Source organism: Penicillium verhagenii (genome assembly GCF_028828195.1).
Source record: "Penicillium verhagenii strain IBT 33310 chromosome Unknown utg000008l_segment0_segment0, whole genome shotgun sequence".
Classification (NCBI taxonomy): Eukaryota; Fungi; Ascomycota; class Eurotiomycetes; order Eurotiales; family Aspergillaceae; genus Penicillium; species Penicillium verhagenii.
In genome coordinates, this window is record NW_026643172.1 from 558,356 (window position 1) to 580,951 (window position 22,596).

Consider the following 22,596-nt stretch of genomic DNA (forward strand, 5'->3'; position numbering starts at 1 on the left):
AAAGGTCTTGAGTGCTCTTACGATGATGCGGGCCAAATCTTTCCCGAAGAGCCATTGCCGAGGCCAACATGCCCATGTCAAAACATTCCTACCTGGCTATCGGCCAAAGCTCTGCCACCTATAGGCCAGCTTCGAAAGCTTATTGACATATATTTTCTTCAAATTCATACAGTTCGATGCATGGGTTTCATACATATTCCAACTTTCATGGAACGTTTGAAGAACTCCGATGGTATATATTCAGAGCAATCGGGTCTGGTATATGCGATGTGTGCCCTAGCTGCACCATTCTACTGCGCAGAAGTGCTCGGCTTAGAAAAAGAGGATTATTTGAATGACACAAATTTCTTTGAGGCTGGGCAAGGCTGGGCAGAGACTGCAAGACAACATTTATTTTCAAATTTTGGCCAACCAGGCGTTGAATACCTCATGACGGAAGTTTTACTACACGAACACTATCTACGAATCGGTGACTACGCCAAGGGATTCATGATATCTGGACAAATTGCCCGACATTTGCAAGTCCTGCAACTAAACATCGAGACTGATTCTGATGTCCTGTGTCGCAAATCGACTGCGTCATGTGCCTCCAAAGAGACTAGAAGAAGGCTTGTCTGGGCTTGTTATCTTCTTGACGCCTTAATTGAATGTGGAATTGACCAACTGCGACTGATTGTACCTGAGGATATCCATGTCCAGTTGCCGTGCTTGGAAGACCTTTTTGTGAGAGCCACGCCTTGCATTACAGAAACACTTGGGGGAAATCTACTTCCTTTCATCAAGCCGACGCTTGGAGCTGATTCTTCAATCTATCTCGACATGCGATCGTTTTACATCCGTGCTATGGCCATTCGATCTCGGCTTCTTAAATTTGTGAAGCATTTGGAGAATGAAGTTCCATGGGAAACTGGCCAGCCTTCCCAATTTTCAAAGCTCGATCAAGAGCTCGAAGAAATGGAAGCTTCCATCCCGGAATGCCTGAAAATGTCAACCGAGAACATGTATTTGTTCAAGGCGTCAGGTCGCCTCAGCTTGTTTTTTGGGTTGCATATCTTGATATCTCAAAACTTCCATGATCTGTATCGTGTTGGAGTCTCGCATTTGGTCTTTCCAAATACAGCCACCCAATGGATCCGTGATAACGCCCCCGCAGAATTCATACAACGGTGTCATCGCATGTGTGCCAGGAAAGCGGTGTATATTGCTTCCCTTCTAAAAGATGTATGGACTTGTCAAAAGACCAGCATTGTTGATACGCCATATGCCATGCATATACAAGTTTGCAGTAGTGTTATCGTGACAACCCTGTCATCGTGGAGTGGGCATGGTCCATTGCTCCCAGAAGTGGGGTATGACGAATATGAAAAAACGCTGCAGAGCAATGTTACAATGTTGCAGTATCTACAACGCTACATCAAAGCGGACATGTACCGCGAGTCTGCCACACAAGCTCTAAAACGTTTCAGAGAGGTCTTCTCTCCAGATCCTACAAGACATGGTCGAAGGTCATCAATTGAGGGTTTAATGACCAATGAAAATGCAAGATATCCTAGTCAACTGCCTCTTGAATATATACTGAACCCGTTGGGTACATACCCAATGGCTCGGAAGCAAGCCGAGGGTCGAAAGGCCTTGGAAGACACCCCATCCGAAAATGCTCGTCAATATAAAACAGTTCAATCAGGGTCTTTGAATTCAATTTCGGTGAGTGTTGATGCGTTTTCAGAATCTGGTTACAGCTTTCCAAGTCATCTGTTAGACTGGGAGTCTGAGATCTCTATTATGTCGGGCATGGGATATCCTACATTTCTTGACAATTTACCTTTGGAAATATGAGCAAGTTTATGCAAAGTGAAGTTTTTGAGAATCGATGGCATTTGGTTGTTGACCAGTCTTATCGGGATCTTCAAATACTGCCTAACTTCGAGGTCGGAACATAACCTGGGACACGGCAGATGACAACAATTTGCCAGAATCAACCTGCAGCTCAGTTGACCTCCAAGCAATATATCCATCAGGTCTAACGAGCACTGCCCCATTTTCGGAAATGCCAAGCAATCCCCGAAGATCGACCTTCTCATCAAGCAGAACATCAAGTCCCACTTGAACACATCTGATTTCAATAGACGATGTCTTATTGATCCCAGATGCAACAAAATCCCACCCCGGCGAAGCCGAAATCAAAACCCAGTCCGAATCAACAATGTCAAGAATAGGGACTCTTTCACCGTCACGTTTGACCCAAAAATGAGGCAAATGAGTGCCTGGCTGCCCCTTCCAGTCGTCAGGCTTCATGGCCCTTGGCAAACTATGATCTGCGCCGATTATACCATTTGAAAGATATATCTGTCCAAATTCCATCGCATCGTCATCGATCTTTTCTCCTGCTGGCACAGCAGCATCTAGATGCACCTTATAGTCCGCACGAACAAAGATCTGATCGTGCCGTAGTAGAGCAACGGGTCTCCGCTCTGAGTCATATGTCTTCAACAACTCAGGGGATGACTTTCCCGAGATGACAGCGGCTAGCTTCCACGCAAGGTTATGCACGTCGTGGATGCCAGTGTTCGCACCATAGCCGCCCCGATTAGGCGGGAGCGTGTGTGCAGCGTCACCGGCTAGAAAAACTCGCCCAGACTGGAATTTGTCGGCGACTAGAGCTGTGAGATCCCAACTGGCTGTTGTGATTATTTCCAAGGGAAATTCGTTTTGCCCAATGGCTTGGTAGATTGCAGCACGGAGAGCTTCGTCGTCGCGCTTGATTTGGTCTTTGAACATCAGGGCCCAACGGCCGTCGCTGTAAGAGGCAAGAAAGGCTTTCAAGTCTGGTTGTTCAATATCGAATTGGACAATTTCTTTTGTCCATTCTTGCAGATCTGCTTGAAAAAGTACACTTTGGATTGTCTGCATGAACCCGCGGCCTTGGCGTGGGATTTGAAGGAGTTCGCGCACGGTACTGCGGTTGCCGTCTGCAGCGATGAGGTATGATCCTCGGATCTTGCGTGTTTCTCCCTTTGCATCTTCAACGGTAGCAATTACTCCAGTGTGGTCTTGCTCCACGTTCAAGAGTTTATGCTGACGGCGAATATCTGCGCCAAGCTCAAGAGCCCGAGCTTCAAGAATGGACTCCAGTTTGTCTTGGGCTTTTGCATATCCGCGAGCAGCTGAGTACTCCTTTTTTGGTGCGGAACTTTCAGCCGGATGGCCTTCGCTCTTCAGTTTTCTTTCTGTATCAGACCAGGATGAGCTGTCGTGCCATTTCCCGGCCACGCTCTCAACATGGGCTCGCTCGAGGACAAAATCATCTGGTGCTGGATCATTGTTTTCAATGCCAAGCTTGTGATATATCTCCATGGTTCGGGGAGTGAATCCAATTGCACGCGGATGTTTGGAGATGCTGGCGTGCTTCTCGAGAACGATGGTTGGAACATGATGCGAGGCCAAGCATAGGGCTGCGGAAAGCCCGACTAGGCTGGCGCCAACCACGATAACATGTTCAGGAGTATTATGAGGCATCAGAGTAAAACACTTGATTACTGAATGTGTAATGTTGAATGAGTAAAATAAAATATTCTGGTAAATACGAGCAAGTCAACCATAATATAAGGATCGGGGATGATTCCTCGGCGCCGAATGGATTGATCTCTCGGCGCCGAGAGTAAGATTCAGGCCTGAAATATCAGGTATAAACTGCTGCTACCAACAATAGTACATGGAAAAATCATGTGACCTTTATTTATTAAGGGTTAGTAAGTGAACTTTTCCAGGGGGCGTCACCGTGTAGTGAGCTAATCTCTGGCCCAGAGATGTTATAAGGGGTAACTTACGGTGAACTTTCAGTAGGGGTGAGCCTGATTTCTCCGTCTGACCTATATGATAACTGCACCTACGCCTTGGCTAAGGCCTTCTGATTGGCTGGGCTGGTGGGATAAACCGTTGGTGATACCTCAAAGACTCTTACTACTCGATTCCGAGGGAGAAAAAAAATCCAAGGCTGTTCTATTGAAGTTTCACCGCTCCATCAGTCATCGTCATCATACATCCCTTAATGTGCCATATAATTGATGAATGACTCATTCAATGTACCACTTTCAAATTTCAAATTATTGCAGGAATTAAACCTTCATACTCGCGGCAGTTGCAATCGAAAATGGCGCGAGTTTTATCTATGCCTTTTGAAATAAGGTACGCCAAGGCAACTGACCTGAGTGCACTCGTGAGCGTTGAAATTCGCTGTTTTCACGCATCCAATTATATGCGTAGCACATATAAGGGATGTGATCCATCGGCAGTTCACACATTCAAAACTGTCTCTTCCATTGAGTATTTTGCTAGATCCGACTGCCATATTCTAGCGGGTGTCAACTCCGAGTCCGGTGATATTATTGCATACAGCCGCTGGAAGATACCAGCTATTTACGAGCTCGAAAGAGCCGTGGACACAAGTTTGAGCAACGATGCGCAATGGCAAATGCAGAATAAGTGGGCGTATGCCCCAAATTTGAACAAGGGTACCTACACACTCTACGAGGAAATGATAAAGAGTAGTAGGAACACACATCTCAAGGAAACTGATATTGGTTCGTCAACCCATTTTGCCACTCTACATGATGATTGTACGATATTGACTGCTTAAACACTGCTAGTCCTTGAACTACTATGCGTCTTACCAGAATACCAAGGGATTGGAATAGGAAGTGCGTTTCTTAGATGGGGTATCGAGAAAGCAGACGCCAGTAACGCTCGTATATTTCTGGAAGCTACGGTGGAAGGAGTGCCGGTGTATTTGAAGTACGGGTGGAAGGTCGTCGAGGAAATACAGCTGGATTACACGGACCGTGGTGGAGAGGGAAGTCAGAAGTTCGCCTTGATGGTCAGAGAGCCTGCATGTGTGACGGAAACAGGAGTTTGACATCCATACATAAGCCTTTTTGAAATGTATCTCTTTGTTTATGTATGGATCGCTTGGGTTATTTAGCACTTGAGATTTGCAGTCTCCCGGGATTCCACTCTCCCCTACCGAATTGGCGGTGGCTTTCTTTCCAGCCACTCAACAATGCCACACCTCACTCTTGGGTGCGTATTCTCAAACAGTAGTATTGATATTTGGAGTTTCAAATGTTGATTTGGCCTCTTTTTTTAATCACATCTGCGCGGCATTAAGTTTCTAAACTGATAATTATTACTAGAAAAATGATAAGCATAAATATAAAATTCAATGTATTCGTGTTCGCCATTATACATATAACATATCAATAACTTCTATCAAATCTTTCCATCATATAAACCATTAGACACTCTCGCCTGAGCTTTGAGACTTAGTATTCTTCAAGCGCTGGACCTTGTCCAACAAAAACTGCTCCTGCTCCACCTGGCTCTTTTTCAGATCCACACAAAATACCAAGAGAAGGAAGCTAACGAAGCTCAAAGCGAAAAGGAAGTAAAATGGAGTGGACGTGTTGGAAGTCGGGCTCGCATCGATAATAGCGCTTGAGACGATTGGGCCGATAAACGATGAAGTCTTGCCAATGATACTGAAAAGGCTGAAAAACAGGAATTCATGGCCACGGGGTGTCACTTCAGATATCATAATTTGCGAGTAGCTATACCAGGGGCACACGAAGAGACCGTAAAAAGCTTGATATACCTGCATGGACATGTCAGTTGAATTTTATTTTTCCACATCAAAGTTATCAAATAACATACCCAAACTTCCCATACGTTGTGGAATCCAAAGCCATCGGTCCAGATTCCGATCATTCCCCAGCCATCTAGTAGAATGATGGAAAATGCAACAACGTTGAACATGGTTTTGGTTCCCAGCTGATAGCGCTGTTGAATGAACCAGAATGAATAAATACCAACCGCCTATATGACATTAGCTTTCATGTCTCGCAGAGCATACATGTCCTGGATAGGCTTACTTGGGCTGCAATTCCCACAATTAGAAGGTATGTCAATTGCAAAGTATTGTAGGCAACAATCTCATTTTGCAAAGTCCCAATCACGGTGACTGTGGTATTCAAGGAGTCTCCCAATAAGAAATACCCTAGAATTCGAGTTAGCCGCTGATAAAAGGCCGTAGAGCATGTTCATTTCCTCACCAATCAGATAGAGCAGGCTTTGCTTCAAGTGCCAGATCTGCTTCATTGCATGCCAAAGCTGCCACAGTCCTGCAACTAATATAGATCGGTTACCGGGATCTTGACCCGGGCGGCGCTTCTCAAGGTAGAACCACGGCAAGGATACCAGGAGCCACACGCCCGAGGCAAAAGCAATGAGGACACTCAAACCCCAGTTATTGTTGGCATCGCTAGCGTTGACATCTAACCCAAACATAATACCAACAATGATAGCCAGGATAAAGATCTCTGCCACAGACTGGATATAGAAGGCAACATTGGACAGACGGCTTCGCATCATGGTATCGGCGTAGTTGTATTCTTCACGCGTAATCTTCCCAGAGGCATACTCGTCGGCCTTCTCCTTCATTTCGATCGTATTCCGGGCAAGTCCTGGAAATGCGGCGGTCCAGAAGGTCAATGTCGTTTGGTAAGCGATGAGACCGACAATGTAAAGCCCAACACCGACGTGCCATTTGTCCCAGGTATGAGCCCCCAGCCATGCAAAGCCGATTGCCCAGGCGATCACCGATAGCGCGATCAATATGTTGGGTCGCCAATAACCGAAATCCGCAAAGCTGCCGATCGCAAGGAACACGACGATTTGAATTGCGAAGGAGATGCCGTTGCACAGCAAAACGATACTGTTGATTGTTCGTGATCGGCCGGCAAAGTCGAGCATGCCACTCGGTGGAGCTGCTTGGTACATCAAGTTCTGGAAAGCGGTAGGCGCAAAGTCTAGGAGACATATGATCAGCTATTTTCCCAAGATTAACTTTGAGATGTCAGCTTACTGAACAGAGAAAGTCCATTGTTGCCGATATAGTAGCTAGAAAACCGGAGCGTTTAGTTTTCTTTCAGTCCTTGGACACCTGCACACAACGCACGAGTAATAAGCCCAAATCTCCGATCGTGTGGTGCGATATTTCTCATCGAATTGATCTGGGGCCACATTCTCCGCGTCGATTAGCTGTTCGATCTGGGGTGTGGCCTGTGGGTCCTCCTCAACGATCGCGAACGTGTTGTCCTTGAGTTGATCCATAGCTCCTGAACTGGCAGTGCATGCTCATAGGGACAGTGTGTGGAAGAGAGAGAGAGAGATAGAAGCAAGAAAAAAAAAACACCAAAAAAACCGGAATTGGGAGAAAAGAGGGGGCACGAAAACAATCTCTATCGATAACCATCACGGACATTCAACCCATTTTCCAATTACCCACTGACCCGCCGCCCCGCGTGCCAAAAACCCTGATAGAAGCGGAGACCAATCGCCTGAAAACGACATTGCCGATCGCACGAAAACAATCTGGACCAGTCTCCACTTCATGGCTTTTCATGGCTTGGTTGGGTTTAGCGATTGCTTAGTGACTGTTGTGTACGCGGAAGTGCCCTATCATAACCAATGCTGATCAAAACGTGCAGGAATGTTCAAGCGACGGTCGCCATTGGTCCCATTAAAAGTCCCAAAGCTTTTGAGTGGATGCCGAGAATCCGAGATGATAAAAATGCCGAAACCCCTTGGCACGGGATTGGAAGATCGAGTCCGTAAGTTTTACCCGTATCAAGTAAAAATTTAACAATGGCCAGAGAATGATAGTGATGCCCCGATTCTGGACTTGTGTGAACTGTAGCACATGACGCCTTTATCTCGGGTTATCTCGCAATTAGGTCAATCTTGGTGACCAACATTGAAGAGGCTCTTGTCATTGGGAATGCATGGATGTAGTTGCAGTAACTGACGTGAGGATAACTTGTTACTTGACAGATTCACGATCTAAAAGCCAGTTGCATTAGTTGAAGATTTAGGGGCGCCTGCCACCCGCCAATCCTATTCCAGCCCCCAAAGTCAAGAGTTAAGCCCCACCGAAAAGCAGCATTTATTAGCAGGGCGATAGAATCGACAGTGTAAATTTAGGGGATGAATACTAGTATGTGTGTAAAAGTTGGAATAGTATCAATCTAGGGGAGGATGCACAACGACAGTTGAACTTCACAGCCATTCCAAGGCTTCAAGTTCCCCGGGTCAAAGCGGACTTTGGCTTATTTCCGAAGTGGGCCGTCAGCAATCCATAATGTTAAGAGTCTTAAGCATCAAATCGCATCACTATCCCCGTCAAAATTCATGGAGTTAAATAATCCAACTTCAATGATCACGTCAGCCTGGTCGCTCAAAGCTGCATACTATCCACCGGAGCTTCTGAGCATCGACGGCTTTGAGAATCATGCTGACATGCAGATCGTAGATCCACAAATCAGCACCTTAACTCCGGGCATCTATAAATTGACAATGATTCTCAACACAGCTTGTTTTCACAGCCCAATTCACCACGTCTACTAGAAAAGTTATCCAATCAACCGCAAATATGGTCAAGACACTCCCCTTCGGAGATCTCCAAGTCCCAATCCCTGGCTTTGGCGCTATGGGCTTGAGCTTTGGTCTGGGCACTTTCCTGACCCTTGAGGAAGCGGAGCCAGTTCTGCTCAAGGCAATCGAGCTCGGATGCACCTTCTGGGATACTGCTGTACGTGAAAGATGGATTAAGGATGAAAGAACTATGGAAGAGAGACTGACTTGGATTGCAGGTGGTATACCAAGCGGGCGTGAATGAGAAGCTTCTGGGAGACTTTATCCGAAAGCACAACGTTCGCGATAAAGTGTTTAGTGAGTCACTATATACCCAGGGTACTCTAATAACGTCGATTCCTCCTACTGACAAACTACTATAAACAGTCGCCTCAAAGTGTGGTTTCCAAGTCATGGGAGGAGATGGATCGGTCACCAACTCTGCGTCACACATCAAAGAATATATTGAGGGTACAATTGAGCGACTTGGCTTCGCACCTGATTTGTATTATCTCCACCGAATTGACCCGAGTGCGTATCAATCTTCTTTACAGCCTTGAAACTTCAAAAATACACGTCCAGTACTAACATTCCCCAGACACACCCCTCACAGAGTCAATCCCCGCTCTCGATGAAATTCGCAAAGCCGGCAAGACGAAGTACATTGGCTTATCGGAATGCTCCGCAGCAACCCTACGCACAGCCAACTCCAGTCCGTTTTCCCCCTTTCTCCACGTCTTTCTGACAACCGCGCCTTAAAAAAACTCACTAACAAAGTAAACAGTTGCCAAGATAGACGCCGTCCAAGCCGAATATTCAGCCTTCGAGACACTACACGAATCAGACGGCCTAATTGACACCGCCAAAGAACTCGAAATCGCCTATGTTGCCTACAGCCCACTAGGACACGGTTGGCTTGTCGACGACTTCAACTTCAACTCCCCAGACGATTTCGCGCCCACTGACTTCCGTCGGAGCGTTCCCAAGTTCCAAGGCGAGAACTTCTACAAGAACAAGGCCATTGTGGAGGAAATTAAGAAAATTGCGAGTCGCAAGGGTTGCAAGATTAGCCAGGTCGCGCTTGCTTGGGTAGCGTCTCAGGGGCTCATCCCTATTGCGGGTACCACTAAAGCGGCTCGCTTGGAGGAGAATTGGGCATCGAGGGATGTTGATCTGACTGAACAAGACAAGCAGGAAATGCGGTCCATTATCGATTCCGTAAAGCTTCATGGCCACAGATATTCTGCTGCTGCGCAGGCTATGGTTGGTCACTAGAAAATGCGCTCAGAAAAAAGAGCCCAGGTGGTTTGTGATGAATTTGGGGGTTTATTTGTCCATGGATGCAGATTTCAAAGACGACCCGTCTCCTCAGAAAAGCGCCCAAAGGCAACACAAATTCAACACGCATGCTTGATGTGTTGAATAACAACTAGTATACGATTGAAATGTATTGCATTATCACTTTAACCCTGGGCAAAAATGTGAAGAATAATCACACGCGATGGCTGTAGAGCTTCCGGTGATACTAAGAAGGTGGGAATCCAAACATCTGGGCGGCTAGTCCTTGCTACCTGCAGGAGCACATCCCAAGAGAATTACATACAGTATCTTGGGGCATATTGAAAAGTTCTGTGGTCATTCAATGTTCAATTTAAGTAGCTATACAGGACAGGACAATAAGCTATTACAGCAAACAGCTTATCCAATCAATTGGAAATTCCTACATAGTTCATTTCTTGACCTCTTATGTAGCTTTATTACTGAACCAAGGTTTGCCTCTTCGATGGCGAGATATGACGGCCTAAGGTCCATCTTTCAAATGCTCAGAGCTCGGGTTCAGACGATCTAGCAAAATTTGTCAAACAGGTGTGGGTATCTACTTCATTCTAGGCGCAGGGAATATTGTGAAATTGTGACACAGCACATATCACAGTGGGTACTAGTCGCGATGGGTGGATAACGATCCAGGGCTAAACATGCGGGCCACGGCGCTTATCGGGCTCCAGCTGGGGGCCAAACCCCCGAATTGTCAACCCAACAAAAAGCAAATGAGTAAAAAGTAATCACTCAAGTGCTGGAAATTGTGCGCCCAGGTGGTTCTTGTAGTTCTTAGAACTTGGAAACTTTGCGGCTATGGGCGAATTGTTAAAAAATCAGGCATCTGCACGGTACTTTGTTGACTGGGGTAAATGTAAGCAACATGGAACATTCAATGTTCCAGGAGTTGATCACCGTCCTCAGGCGAGCTAGTGCTATGCACGCAGCACGCGTAAGCAGCTCAAGAACACGCGCTATTTTAGCCGTAATAGAGTACAGTCCGATACGGTAAATTTAGGAGAAATACAGCTACGTTTACCTTCCATTTGGAATGAAAACACCTGTACTCTGTAAATTACCCGGAAAGTATTATCTGGCGTTAACCCATAATCATTTAGTAATAGCATCCGTAGTATACCTAGCGGGGGCATCGTTCATCACGCTTGCGAAAGGCACTGAGTTCCAATTTGATGGAAATTCCAGTATGGGCCAGTATGGATTCAAGTACGAAGTACTACCACTCCATGGCACTGACCGCCATTTAGACCATTTCGCTGGTAGTCCAGCCGTACTTGTAGTTTCTCCATCGGTGGCGACTGCATTACCCCTCAAATCTATCGATCTATCGATCTTTTGAGCCCCGAAATCTGTATTTGATGTGCACGCGAGTCAGTGCATGCATGTACTTGGCAAAAACGGCGTGTTTACCAAAAGGAAACAAGTTAGCTCCAGCTTCCATACTCGATGGCGACTGGGGCTCGGTACAATCACACTCAGCCCCAGTGGAATATTGGAAGAGAGATTCGGATCCGATCAAAATGATGATCGATCGTCTATTCTGCCCGAGATCTGGGCTGCTCTCCATCGCCGATCCGGCCTTTTCCCCACTGTGGACCGTGCTCTTACCTCAAGTCCTCCTCCAGGACCCATTTGTGATATGGAGTTATTGATTTTCGCTCTCCTGTTGTTACCTAGTACGCAGGGGCTGTACTCCATAGTGGAGAAGCCCTGTGCCGTTTCTATGATTTTCAGTGTTTGATCTTTCAAGAAAAACAGAAATTTCGCCCAAATTATTTGTCCTCAAATTGTGCCCCCAATAAAATTGGCATATATCTAGGCATGGTGGACCCGTGGACTGAAACTAAAGGAAAGAAATCTCTCTGGTCTCTGACACATTTGTCTGTTGTGAGATCTCGCAAAGTTGGTTGCTCAAAAGCACCAAGGTCCACCAACATGTTGCTTCTACTATGCGCGCCTCTGCTTTACGCTTTTCTGTTGATCATATACCGCCTATATTTTCACCCCATCAGCAAGTTCCCTGGACCCAAGCTAGCTGCAATTACCAGTCTCTATGCATTTTACTTCAACGCTATAAAGGGAGGACGCTATATCTGGGAAATAGAGAAGATGCACGCGAAATACGGTATGGATGAGGCCGATTCACGGAGAAAGATCGGTTTCAAACTAACAAGAGAGAATTCAAATAAAGGCCCAATCGTTCGCGTTGACCCTCACGAGCTTCACATTGCTGATCCCCATTTTTACTCGGAAATATACGCACCAAAGCAACGTGACAAAGACCCGAGATTCACGAGAATTGGAGGTCTGGAGACATCCATGCTCATGACCATAGATCATAAGCTTCATGCTTCTCGCCGTGCCATTCTTCACAACTTTTTCTCCAAAAAGTCCATCTTGGGCCTAGAGTCCATGGTCCAGGCAAAAGTCGACAAGCTTGCCCAGAGGATGAGCAAAGCTAGCCAAACCGGCACTGTCATCTGCCTTGATCACGCCTTTTCAGCGGCCACGGCCGATATTATCTCCGAGTATGCATACCCATTTTGTTTTGACTATCTCGACGGTGAAAATTTCCGCAATGATATTATGCAGTCGATGGTGGGCACCATGTCTCTCTCCCATTTGATGGGCATGTTCCCCTTCATCTTGCCACTCGCAAAGGCATTACCAAGAGGCATACTTCGAAAGCTTTCGCCAGAAGCGGCAAATGTCTTGCATGTGCAAGATTTCATTCTCGAGCAGGCAAACATCGCATTGGAAAACGGCGGTAAAGCGAAAGGCTCGGCTCGAGACACCATCTTCCAGTCACTCCATGATCCCAGTCTTCCCTCCAATGAAAGATCACCCATCCGTATGCGTGACGAGGCTTTCGCTTTACTCAATGCCGGAACGGAGACTACCGCATCAGTATTGAAGATTATTTTCTTTAATCTACTTCAAAACAAGACTAACCTCCTTCATCTCCGCGATGAACTGAAAGATTCCCCCAATGCCTCACTTGTCGATCTAGAGAAATTGCCCTACTTGGTAAACCGCGTCACTCACAACAATATACACCTAGGCATCAGCTAATTCTTATTCTTATTTAGAGAGGAGTTATTAACGAGGGCCTTAGGCTTTCGGGTGCTATCAATCGACTGGCCCGGTGCTCACCAACCGAGACACTGAGATATAAAGACTGGCTGATTCCACCAAGAGTATGCACTTCCTTGTTCAAACTTGATTCTGCGTCATGGGAACTAATCTATGGGCTTTATATAGGTCATGATGAGCCAATCCTCCTGGTTCGTGCATAGAGACCCCGAGTTGTTCCCCAACCCACACACCTTCGACCCCGACCGGTGGATTCGGGCACAAGAAAATGGGGAGCGATTGGAAAGCATGCTTGCTACTTTTTCGAAAGGGCCGAGGCAATGCCTTGGTATGAAGTGAGTGATGCCCGAGGCCTTTCTCCACCCTTTTCCCACATTTGGTCATTTTATGATGCTAATCGGCGGACCAAACTTAGTCTCGCTTTGGCAGAGATTTATCTTGTTGTTGCCACGTTGGTGCAGAAATTTGAAATGGACTTGTATAAGACGACCATTGAAGACGTTGCCATATACAGGGAGTATCTGATTGGATTTCCCAAAGAAAAGAATGAGGGAGTCAGAATTCTTGTCACTCAAGATTTAAGTACATGAATGATGTCGTTGAAAGAGCTCTTGAGTTAAGCAAGGTAACTTTTAAATTAACAATGGAAGGAAAGTTTAGGTGGAATCTTCGATCCAAAAGTCTTGAAACGTTGAGTTGAATTGTTTCAACTTTAGTTGGAGACACACAGGCCTCAAGTGCTAAGCTGTCTTTCAGCTAGCAAGTCTGCAACGATAAATGATGTACATAATGAAAATCCCATTGACAGAATATTCGACTCGCGGCTTTTTCAGAACCTCAGTCTTCAACCAGTCACAGAGCATGTTTTCCTTCTCCATCCTCATTCCTTCGTCTTTCCCAGATCAACTGTAGTCCGTGTAGACTTACAGTCAGGATCTGCTAGGTTATGAGCCCCGGCTCGCTCTGATAGAGCATCCTTTTTCTTTTCCTTTTCATTTGAATTCATCGACAAACTCGGATGACTGGACGATCATCACCGAGACGAACCCGTCCTACTACAAGGGCCGCCGAGGCCGCCGACACTGCAGCACAATAAGAACTACAACATTACAACGTCATTGACGCTGTGATTCATCAACAAGAACTCGATTACGGCGTCGGAGTCGACACTACAAATCGACAACAAACAAACAAGAACGTCGCCGACGTTGAACAACAATTGGCACCATCGGACAACGACAAGAGGACACCGGAAACACCGGATATCAACACAAGGAAACCGAATATCGCCAACACCACAAACACCGCCAATTCCTACAACATATCGTTCATAATTTGACAAGGATGGGGTGAACAGAACTGGCTGGAGATGCCAGATGACGAAGTCAATGATCAATCTGCAGGTCTTCAAGTCCCTGCTCAAGTCCCTAATCAAGTCCCTACTCAAGTCCCTACTCAAGTCCCCTCCTGTCAGCGCCTTTCAGATACGACACTGTCAGGCCATCTCTCCGTGAACTAGTAGCCGGGTTCTGTATGATGGCTCTTGCAAATCCGGAGTACTCAGAAAGCGAGTCTTTTGAGCCTAGAGTGGTAAGTACTGACTCTTCTAGATATACATCGTGAGGGATGATAAGCTGCTGACATCTTGACACAAGTTGCGAGGTCCTCCTGTAACTCGTTCCTCCGACTGTCTCATCCGGGATCCTTCCCACTCGCCCCCTCTTCCGAACGTGAGCCCCCAATCCATCACACCGGAGAGCATCATTGTCAATACTGGTGGAGGAACACTGGACGTCTTAAACTGCATTGAGCGACTATCGGATCCCACGGTGAGCTATAAAGCCACTTACAAGGCGACAATCAACGAAAGCACTGTAATAGTAAAGTGCTGGGATCGCGATCATGTTGGGATGTAAGTCTATACACCTAGACACATCTGTATATACTTACTAATATCTTATCATTAGGTATGAGACAGAAGGGGAAGTGTACATACACTTTTGGGATGCAGATCCAACAAGGCCACGGCTTTTTGCCAGATGGTATCGTCGAGGAGAGATCATATGCTCGAGCTTATTTCAGTCGGGCTTTGCCCTGATTCTCGAATATCGCCGCGGCTCGAAACTTCATGACATCTGGCACGAGCTCTCTTCATCCGAGAGACTTAACGTCCAGTCGCAATGTCTTGTGGGGATTAACGCTATTCGGCGTGTCTTGTTTCGTCTCGATGACGCGAGTATGGACAACATTTTCTATGACCGTGAAACCGGAGTAGTGACTTTGCTCGATTTTGAAGTTGCAGCGGATATAGAAAGTCACACCGTGATGCCTGTCACGTACGAAATGCGCGCCATATTTGGCCCGTCTCTCCTGATGGGGCGTCCTTCGGGGGGGGTAGCTTGGAATAGTGCTTTGCGCTATTGCTGTCATTTCGAGGCTGATTCCTGTATTAATTATCACCAATTGATAGCTTCAAAGATTTACTCCCACTGTACCATTAAATACTGAATTCTACATTTTACGTAGAGAGATACACTCGAAGCGGCTTGTACATGCAAAAGTGGTCCAGATGTGCATGTCAGTCCATGGGGCTGAAGTTACTTCTTTAAAGAGACAATATTTCGGGATGGAGCTTTCAATTTAAAAGTAAAAATATTTCAGCTGCGGATTCTATTTATGAATCCCGTGCATGTCAGCGAGAAGCAGGACTAGAACTTCTTCTCGTACTTCAACGTCTTGAGATCATCAACATCGTCAACGCGGACGCGCGAACTGCGGACTTCGGGATTTGTCAGAATCATCTCGTACACATTTCCAAAGTCTGACGCTTTCGTAACGCCATGTTGCACCGCGTCTGTATCCACTTCAACGCGGAAGCCAAGGTAGATTTCGTTGAAACGGACGTTTGTCGACTCGTTGTCACGGGCGGCGGCCTTGGTCATGGGGAATAAGGCGCCTTGTGTCATGGCCGGCACTGGGCGGGTCGCCATATCGCCCTGGGCTCCTGTACAAATGGTCCATGTGCTGATGGGGTTTTTCTTTTCGAGCAGATATGTAATGGTATCCCGATAGGCGACTACAAGGTTTGTTAGCAATACATGAAGTAATTAGAGTTAAAAGAACGTACAGAAATTGGCTTCAAAGGAGCTGTTAAAGTTCCTCCGGAGCTCCTCGGTAGTGATCTCTGGGAGGGGAGTGGTGGCGTACTCGCCGCCAACTTCAAACTGTCAGTAGTGAATCTTGGCTGGGGAAAGAATTGTGAACCAACCGCTGGAGAACACATGCTGGAAAGGCGGGAGCTTGCCGGCTTGGACTTGATCAACGACACCCTTCACTCCCGAGTCTGAGAGAACATTGGCTTCGACGAAAGTAATACCCTCTAACGACCCAATATGTTTGACGAGTTTGTCTGCTGAGTTTTGATTGCGGACAACGGCCAAGACGTTACGGTTGGAGCGCAAGGCAGCGGTGACGGCTGACACGCCGATATTTCCTGTGGCTCCGATGACTAGAACGGTCTCCATGATTGCTTGGTCGGATAATGGGGAAATAGGAAAAATGGGAAAATGGTAAGTTTGCCCAGTGTTTTGTGCTACTTCCGTGCTGTCGAGGTCGGCATGTCTTGGGAAGAACCCCTCTGAGAAGACCAATTCATCCACATGGTCTCGTGAGTCGGCATTTGGAAGACGCGAAACATGACACATTCACAGAGGTGATCGGTCACCGGTGTTTGCGATCTTCGGCCCCTCCTAGCTTCCTGAATCCATGCTTGCAGGTTGCGTTGGTCGTCGGGACAAAACAGGTTCAGCGAATGAATTGATGGATTCTATTGGCCAAGGCCAGTGGGGCCAGACTCAGAAGAACAACAAATGTTGACAGGAATGGGAATTTGAGATGCATCAACGTGGTTACTACACATTGATGCATGTATGCTTCCAACTCTGGTTTAGCCTTACCGCTCGGGAAGACATATATTACCGCATCCCAATACTCAGTTACCCCACTTCAAACACGATACAAACGCATGCACACGCGGTTACATGTATTACTATGTTCCGCCCGTAATTAAACGTCAAGGTGATCGACACCTGCATGTGGTCGTTCTCAACCCTAGAGGAGAATTGACCCCGAAGTCGGAATATTCGCATTGATTTGTCTGGGCAACATTTGAACGCTCCAGATGTCTATGGGTGAAGCCTTCATTCAAATTTTTCGTCAAATTGTTGACTACAGTCTACATGTATATTCTAAGAAAAACAACCAGGTTGAAATGACGCACGATTCAAATGTTTCAAATTTGAAGACACCTACCCTCGTTCCTGCACTGTGCACACACACATTTCCTAGAATCTTCGAAACTTGGGAATTTATCACCAGGTACATTTGTTTCTGTCTTATAACCTTGGATTATATTTCAAGACAAACACTCAACACTTTTCCGAAATTTTGGAGTCCTCCATAATGTTTTCAGAGTAGGATTCAAGAGAGGGTATTCCTAAGAGTCGGTTCATGAAGTCATCTGCTTCGGCGGCATAATGGCATCTCCTGCGGATCCTAGCACCGTAGATGAAGAACAAATACGGCAATGGAACACAAGCCAACGTAAGAAAAGCAGGAACAGATGCTGTCCAATGAAGCCCGAGGTTCTCATACATCAAGCTTGTGAACAGAGGAAATACTGCACCAAAAATTGAGCGCATTGCAGAGTTTGCTGCGAGGACTGAGGCAGCATAGATGGTATACGAGTCTACCAGGTAATTGAAGCAAGGGAGGAAAAGCATGCACATGTGATAGAGCCATATCCAAAGGGAACACCGGCAAGGATAGGAACAACCCAATGTATGTTTGGTGAATTTCATTCGTGAGCTTTCCGCTCAGCAGGTTCAAGTGCTAGCACCCGCATGCGATATTACGAATCGTTCGATGCTTGAAGCTGTCCTTGGGGATATCTCTTCGACAATGCCTCCTGTCAAGGGCTGCATACAGGCCACAATGGTTCTTCGGGTATGTCAATAAATTCTCTCCATCGATGATATCTAGCTCACTCAAAATAATCAGGATGCTATGTTCGAATCAATGAGGCACTCTCAATGGGTGAAAGCTACCGCTCCTAAGATTTCTGGCACCTGGAATCTTCATCAACTACTCCCTTCCGGTTTGGATTTCTTTATCATGATTTCCTCCATCTCGAGTGTCATGGGCAATCGAGGCCAAGCAAACTATGCCGCAGCCAACAGCTTCATGGACTCGCTCGCGCATTACCGAACGGCCCGAGGGGAGCGTGGAACATCACTCAACATGGGCGTGTTTCTCTCGGCCGGTGCCGTTGCCGAGTCATCCTCTTTAAGAGAGGATTTTGCATCCAAGCTCCCCTTTGTTCCCGTGACCGAGTCGGAGCTGCATGCTCTACTTTCCATATACTGTGATCCATCGACTGGTAGGCCGGTTAAAGGAGATTGTCAAGTCATACTTGGGTTGACGACTTGTCAGGAAATGTATAAGCGCAACCCCGATGCAGCATACTGGCTTCAGAAGCCTGCCTTCCGGCAGATCTTGGCCACTGACCACACCGGGCAAGGGAGTGACCAATCTCAGCATGGTTCTAGTGGAGTTGGGGGTAGTCTCTCATCCGCTGATTCGGTGGAAGCAACGGGGGTGGTGGTCATGGATTTGCTATCAACTAAGCTCTCAAGCGCCCTAGGCATCAAGAAAGATGATATTTCAGGCAAGCAACCAATGCATAGCTATGGGATTGATTCTCTTGTTGCAGTGGAGCTTCGGAATTGGTTTTCAAAGGAACTCAACGTGGACATTGCAGTCTTTGACATGCTTGGAGGGGCCACAATTGCAGCTGTTGTTGACCTGGCGGCAGGACGGATCTTCGCTAAGCGCACAGGCTAGAAGTTGAATGGTGCTGTTTAACCTTGGAAATTGTTGGACATCTGGAAGCTGCGTGATGACGACATCTGGAAACAGCTATATTTAAAGCATATAAATGTCAACATTGAATCATTCGTTCCATAATACGGAAACAACCTGGAAATTGATACTGAGGCCGAGGTTGAAACCCCCTGGAATGACACTGATCCTCGCTTACTTCAATGTTAATTGGAAAGTCACCCGATTGGTCCGTGCATGTGCAAACATTGGAAACAACATTGGAACTTTTCATATTTTTATCTCGCGGGATAAAAAGCTACTTGGAAACTTAAGATAGACCGGGGATATTGCTTGTTCCTTCCATCGACAAATAGTATCCCAGACTGCTGTAGTTCCTGCTCAGAAAGGAGGCGAGCATTGTCACGTCAAGCTCATTTTGGGAATGGTGCATTAGCGTCATTCCAAAGTGGCAAATCCAGGCAAAACATTTGGGAGACATGAACATTGAAGATGTGTGCAATTACATCACATCAGTACCCCGCGATCAAACCTTCAGAAGAAACAGCATCAACGGGTTCTTTTCAAGGATCTCCAGAGGTAAGATACCCGTAACCCCGCACGGGAGTCATGACATATATGTCATGGTTATGCACTTTGGAAACTTTGGCGAATCCAGTGCAGATTTGACGATCGCACGGGCATGGTGGCCCGTGGGCTGCTGTATGTATGCATCAATTTATGCAACAGTATGCAACGGTTTATATACTGCCAAGGTTGTGCCTTGAACATGTTGCAGGGTTCGAGTTCCAACAAAAGCTCCCATTTGTTAGTGAGATCGGTGGCTTGGTGGCTTGATTGGTGGCTTGATATAAATCAAGCGGGACCCATTGGGGGCAATCAAGAATAAATCAAGAGTAAATCAAGAACTTCTTCCCTTGAACTTGCAGTGAAACTTGACTTCCTTGTTGGTGAACATCTCAAATGATTCCAAGCTTAAGACTCCAGATATAGACTACCCCTATATTCAGTGAATTTTTAAGCACGGATGTACATCAACGGAGCAAAGCCAAAAGAAAACTCACAGTAATTGACAATCCCCCCACATGTACAAAGCTAACGCAGCAAAATGGAGTCAAATGGACGGGGCAGACGGCAGGGATTGAATCACCAATTCGCCATAGCGCGTTGAAGTGGAGAAAGAAGCCCCTGTCAAGCATTGAATTTTTGGTGTTTGCGTAATTTTCCTAAAAATTCAGTCAAAGTTGGGGAAAGCGAAAAACCAAAGGAACCAAACATTTGTTACCGACCGCTCAACTTTTCTTCTCAGTACACACTTTTACCCTCCCCGGGAAAACTTCGCACTTCGCACTTCGCAACGCATCGTGTCGGATAGGACGGATAAAGAAAAAAGGAACCTGGTGGAGATTAAGGACCCACTGAGGATTCAAGAATGTCGTTGAACCACCTTGCGCAGAGCCAATTGGCGCCGGTGGATTGAGACGGCGCAAAGCCATCGTTCAATCAATGGTACATATCGGCTCCACGGTGGGTCAGGACAGGAACCTGAGTGGCTTGCGCCACTTCCCTATTGACCATCCTGCTGCAAAGCTTGAGTACGCCAATAGGGAGATCTTGGGTGATCTAAGGACCATTGCGTCAGTTCTCCAGTCCACATCCATCGCTTAACAGGGGACCCAATGAACTAAGGAGGCCCATATCTCCCCGGCTCTCCCTCCACTCTCTGGCTAGGAATTTTCTCTCTCTTTCAACTGCCTTGTCGCATGTTCCAATCGACTTGACTTCCGACCGGGAGATATCATCAGAAAGGGTGCTGATTCCCCGCTGGCCTTGGCGTTCTTAATCTCGAACCCTACATATATCGATAAGGGGAAAAAAAGGAAAAGAAAAATAGGAGAAGTTCATATCATTCGCAACAATGGACGCCGAAGAAGGAGATCTGAGAAGCCCCAGGGTGAGTTGTATTGGATTCGGAGTTGATATCTTGCATTTCCATCTGACTTGTGAAATAAGGGACCAGCCTCTCCAACTGGAAGCTCTCGAATGAGAGAGGATGCGATTTCCCCTAGAGGAAGAACCTCGGCATCTAACGACGAGGATGGCTTGCGACGCCGTAGCTCAGCTAGACGTAGCGGTGGAATCCCCAGTCTAGCCCCGAGAACCACACTGGCTGCTAGAACCCAAGGAAAATTCACAATGGCCGGCCCGGAGGAGACAACGCAACTGCGAATGGCCCAGGAGCCTTTCGTCCAGCCTGGATACGGAGATCTCAACCCGTCATACGAACAGCCGGCCAACGCGAAGCCAGTCTGGTCTTTGGCGAAGCCCCTGCCCCGTGTCGTGCGACCGGGCATGGTGCCGACCAGAGATGAGCTGATTCAACAACGTGCCAATGCTCAGTTACCGATGGAAAACTCCCAGCGGTATGGGCTGGACGTCGACCCCAATGACCTCGAAGAAGGGCGAATCGAAAAAACCTCGGACCCCCGGAAAATGGCGGCGCAGGTTGAAGATGCTCGTCTCCAGCGCGAGCAAGCCTTCATGAACAAGATCCTGAGTGGTGACACCCAGTCTACGAGACAAGGCTCGCGCATGTCTCGCACTTCCTCCACTCGCCGGAGACGTCCATCTCGCTGGAACAACAACGATCAGGATGCGTTGTCAGCGGTAGCGGAGGGAGACTCGCGAACATCGGAAGAAACTCAGGGCCAGACACGCCCAGGGTACTTTGGTGATGATCCATTAGCCGATATTCCTGAACAGCAAGACACGCCGCTGGACGAGGCACTGGCGGATGATAAGTTTGAAATCCCTATTCTGGATGAGTCAACTCATCCCGAAGATTTGCACCCATTGATCCAGGATTTGGTGGAAGATGAAATCCACAACAACCACACCACTTGGTCTGTTATCCGCACCCATCACCGCGAGGCTCTAGCCGAGGCCCTGGCGGTCTTTGTTCAGCTCACAATTGGTTTCTGTGCCGATCTTTCTGTTACTGTCGCAGATGCCGGCAACCCCAACACCACTGCGTGGTCATGGGGATTCGCTACCATGATCGGTATCTACATTTCTGGTGGTGTTTCCGGTGCTCATCTTAACCCTGCCGTCACTCTCATGCTTTGGTTTTACCGCGGTTTCCCAAAGAGCAAGATGCCCGAGTACTTTGCTGCACAGTTCCTTGGTGCCTTCTGTGCTGCTCTTGCAGCCTACGGTCTATACTACGAGTCGATCCAATATTGGCTTGCGAGTAATGCGGAATCTGACATCATGAATAGTTTCGTGACTAGCCAACGTGAAACCTGGATTGGTGCTGGAACTGCCTTTGGAAATGAGTTCCTAGGAACAGCATTCCTTGCATGTACTATTCTGGCGCTTGGTGATGATCAAAACGCCCCGCCCGGTGCTGGTATGAACTCGCTCATTATTGGACTCGTCATCAGCTGTCTATGTATGGTCTTTGCCTACCAGACTGGCGCCGCCTTCAACCCCAGTCGTGACTTTGGTCCTCGTCTTGCTCTCCTGGCTTTGGGATACCCTCGCGAGATGTTCCTCAACGCGTATTGGTTCTACGGACCCTGGGTTGGTGCCATCAGTGGTGCCTTTGGCGGTGCCTTCCTCTACGACTTCTTCATTTTCACCGGTGGAGAGTCTCCGGTCAACTACCCATGGGAGCGTACGGAGCGTGCCATGAGGAAGAGTCGCATGAAGTGGAAGCGTCGCCTTCATATCTCCAAGAAGGAAGACGATGTCACCAGAGTTTGAGATATCTCTGGCTCTATTGCGTGAATCACGGAAGACCGGGAC

At 47.2% G+C, this 22,596-nt stretch overlaps 9 protein-coding genes across 9 annotated transcripts; 6 read left to right on the plus strand and 3 right to left on the minus strand.

Annotated features, from left to right (window-relative positions):
• Positions 1 to 1,917: 1,917 nt before the first annotated feature.
• Positions 1,918 to 3,516, minus strand: N7466_008186 (uncharacterized protein; the record flags this gene model as incomplete). Its single annotated transcript, XM_057167575.1, has 1 exon — positions 1,918 to 3,516. The coding sequence occupies one exon, from the start codon at positions 3,514 to 3,516 to the stop codon at positions 1,918 to 1,920; it is 1,599 nt and encodes a 532-aa protein (XP_057018206.1).
• Positions 3,517 to 4,150: 634 nt separating this feature from the next.
• Positions 4,151 to 4,912, plus strand: N7466_008187 (GNAT family N-acetyltransferase; the record flags this gene model as incomplete). The annotated part of the gene is made up of 2 exons (XM_057167576.1): positions 4,151 to 4,580; positions 4,647 to 4,912. 2 exons carry the CDS (start codon positions 4,151 to 4,153, stop codon positions 4,910 to 4,912), a joined length of 696 nt encoding a protein of 231 aa, XP_057018207.1.
• Positions 4,913 to 5,290: 378 nt separating this feature from the next.
• N7466_008188 (putative autophagy protein (Atg22)) lies at positions 5,291 to 7,164 on the minus strand (the record flags this gene model as incomplete). The annotated part of the gene is made up of 6 exons (XM_057167577.1): positions 5,291 to 5,647; positions 5,707 to 5,868; positions 5,925 to 6,049; positions 6,105 to 6,860; positions 6,917 to 6,951; positions 7,010 to 7,164. 6 exons carry the CDS (start codon positions 7,162 to 7,164, stop codon positions 5,291 to 5,293), a joined length of 1,590 nt encoding a protein of 529 aa, XP_057018208.1.
• Positions 7,165 to 8,482: 1,318 nt separating this feature from the next.
• N7466_008189 (uncharacterized protein) lies at positions 8,483 to 9,738 on the plus strand (the record flags this gene model as incomplete). The annotated part of the gene is made up of 5 exons (XM_057167578.1): positions 8,483 to 8,641; positions 8,703 to 8,781; positions 8,851 to 8,994; positions 9,062 to 9,175; positions 9,248 to 9,738. 5 exons carry the CDS (start codon positions 8,483 to 8,485, stop codon positions 9,736 to 9,738), a joined length of 987 nt encoding a protein of 328 aa, XP_057018209.1.
• A 1,995-nt stretch (positions 9,739 to 11,733) lies between these two features.
• Positions 11,734 to 13,230, plus strand: N7466_008190 (cytochrome P450; the record flags this gene model as incomplete). Its single annotated transcript, XM_057167579.1, has 3 exons — positions 11,734 to 12,825; positions 12,888 to 12,995; positions 13,060 to 13,230. 3 exons carry the CDS (start codon positions 11,734 to 11,736, stop codon positions 13,228 to 13,230), a joined length of 1,371 nt encoding a protein of 456 aa, XP_057018210.1.
• Positions 13,231 to 14,427: 1,197 nt separating this feature from the next.
• Positions 14,428 to 15,399, plus strand: N7466_008191 (uncharacterized protein; the record flags this gene model as incomplete). Its single annotated transcript, XM_057167580.1, has 4 exons — positions 14,428 to 14,481; positions 14,547 to 14,795; positions 14,866 to 15,285; positions 15,370 to 15,399. The coding sequence occupies 4 exons, from the start codon at positions 14,428 to 14,430 to the stop codon at positions 15,397 to 15,399; spliced, it is 753 nt and encodes a 250-aa protein (XP_057018211.1).
• Positions 15,400 to 15,599: 200 nt separating this feature from the next.
• Positions 15,600 to 16,415, minus strand: N7466_008192 (uncharacterized protein; the record flags this gene model as incomplete). The annotated part of the gene is made up of 3 exons (XM_057167581.1): positions 15,600 to 15,967; positions 16,019 to 16,108; positions 16,160 to 16,415. The coding sequence occupies 3 exons, from the start codon at positions 16,413 to 16,415 to the stop codon at positions 15,600 to 15,602; spliced, it is 714 nt and encodes a 237-aa protein (XP_057018212.1).
• Positions 16,416 to 17,814: 1,399 nt separating this feature from the next.
• N7466_008193 (beta-ketoacyl reductase) lies at positions 17,815 to 18,792 on the plus strand (the record flags this gene model as incomplete). The annotated part of the gene is made up of 2 exons (XM_057167582.1): positions 17,815 to 17,895; positions 17,950 to 18,792. 2 exons carry the CDS (start codon positions 17,815 to 17,817, stop codon positions 18,790 to 18,792), a joined length of 924 nt encoding a protein of 307 aa, XP_057018213.1.
• Positions 18,793 to 20,707: 1,915 nt separating this feature from the next.
• Positions 20,708 to 22,554, plus strand: N7466_008194 (MIP/aquaporin family protein; the record flags this gene model as incomplete). Its single annotated transcript, XM_057167583.1, has 2 exons — positions 20,708 to 20,743; positions 20,803 to 22,554. The coding sequence occupies 2 exons, from the start codon at positions 20,708 to 20,710 to the stop codon at positions 22,552 to 22,554; spliced, it is 1,788 nt and encodes a 595-aa protein (XP_057018214.1).
• Between the last annotated feature and the right edge of the window lie 42 nt (positions 22,555 to 22,596).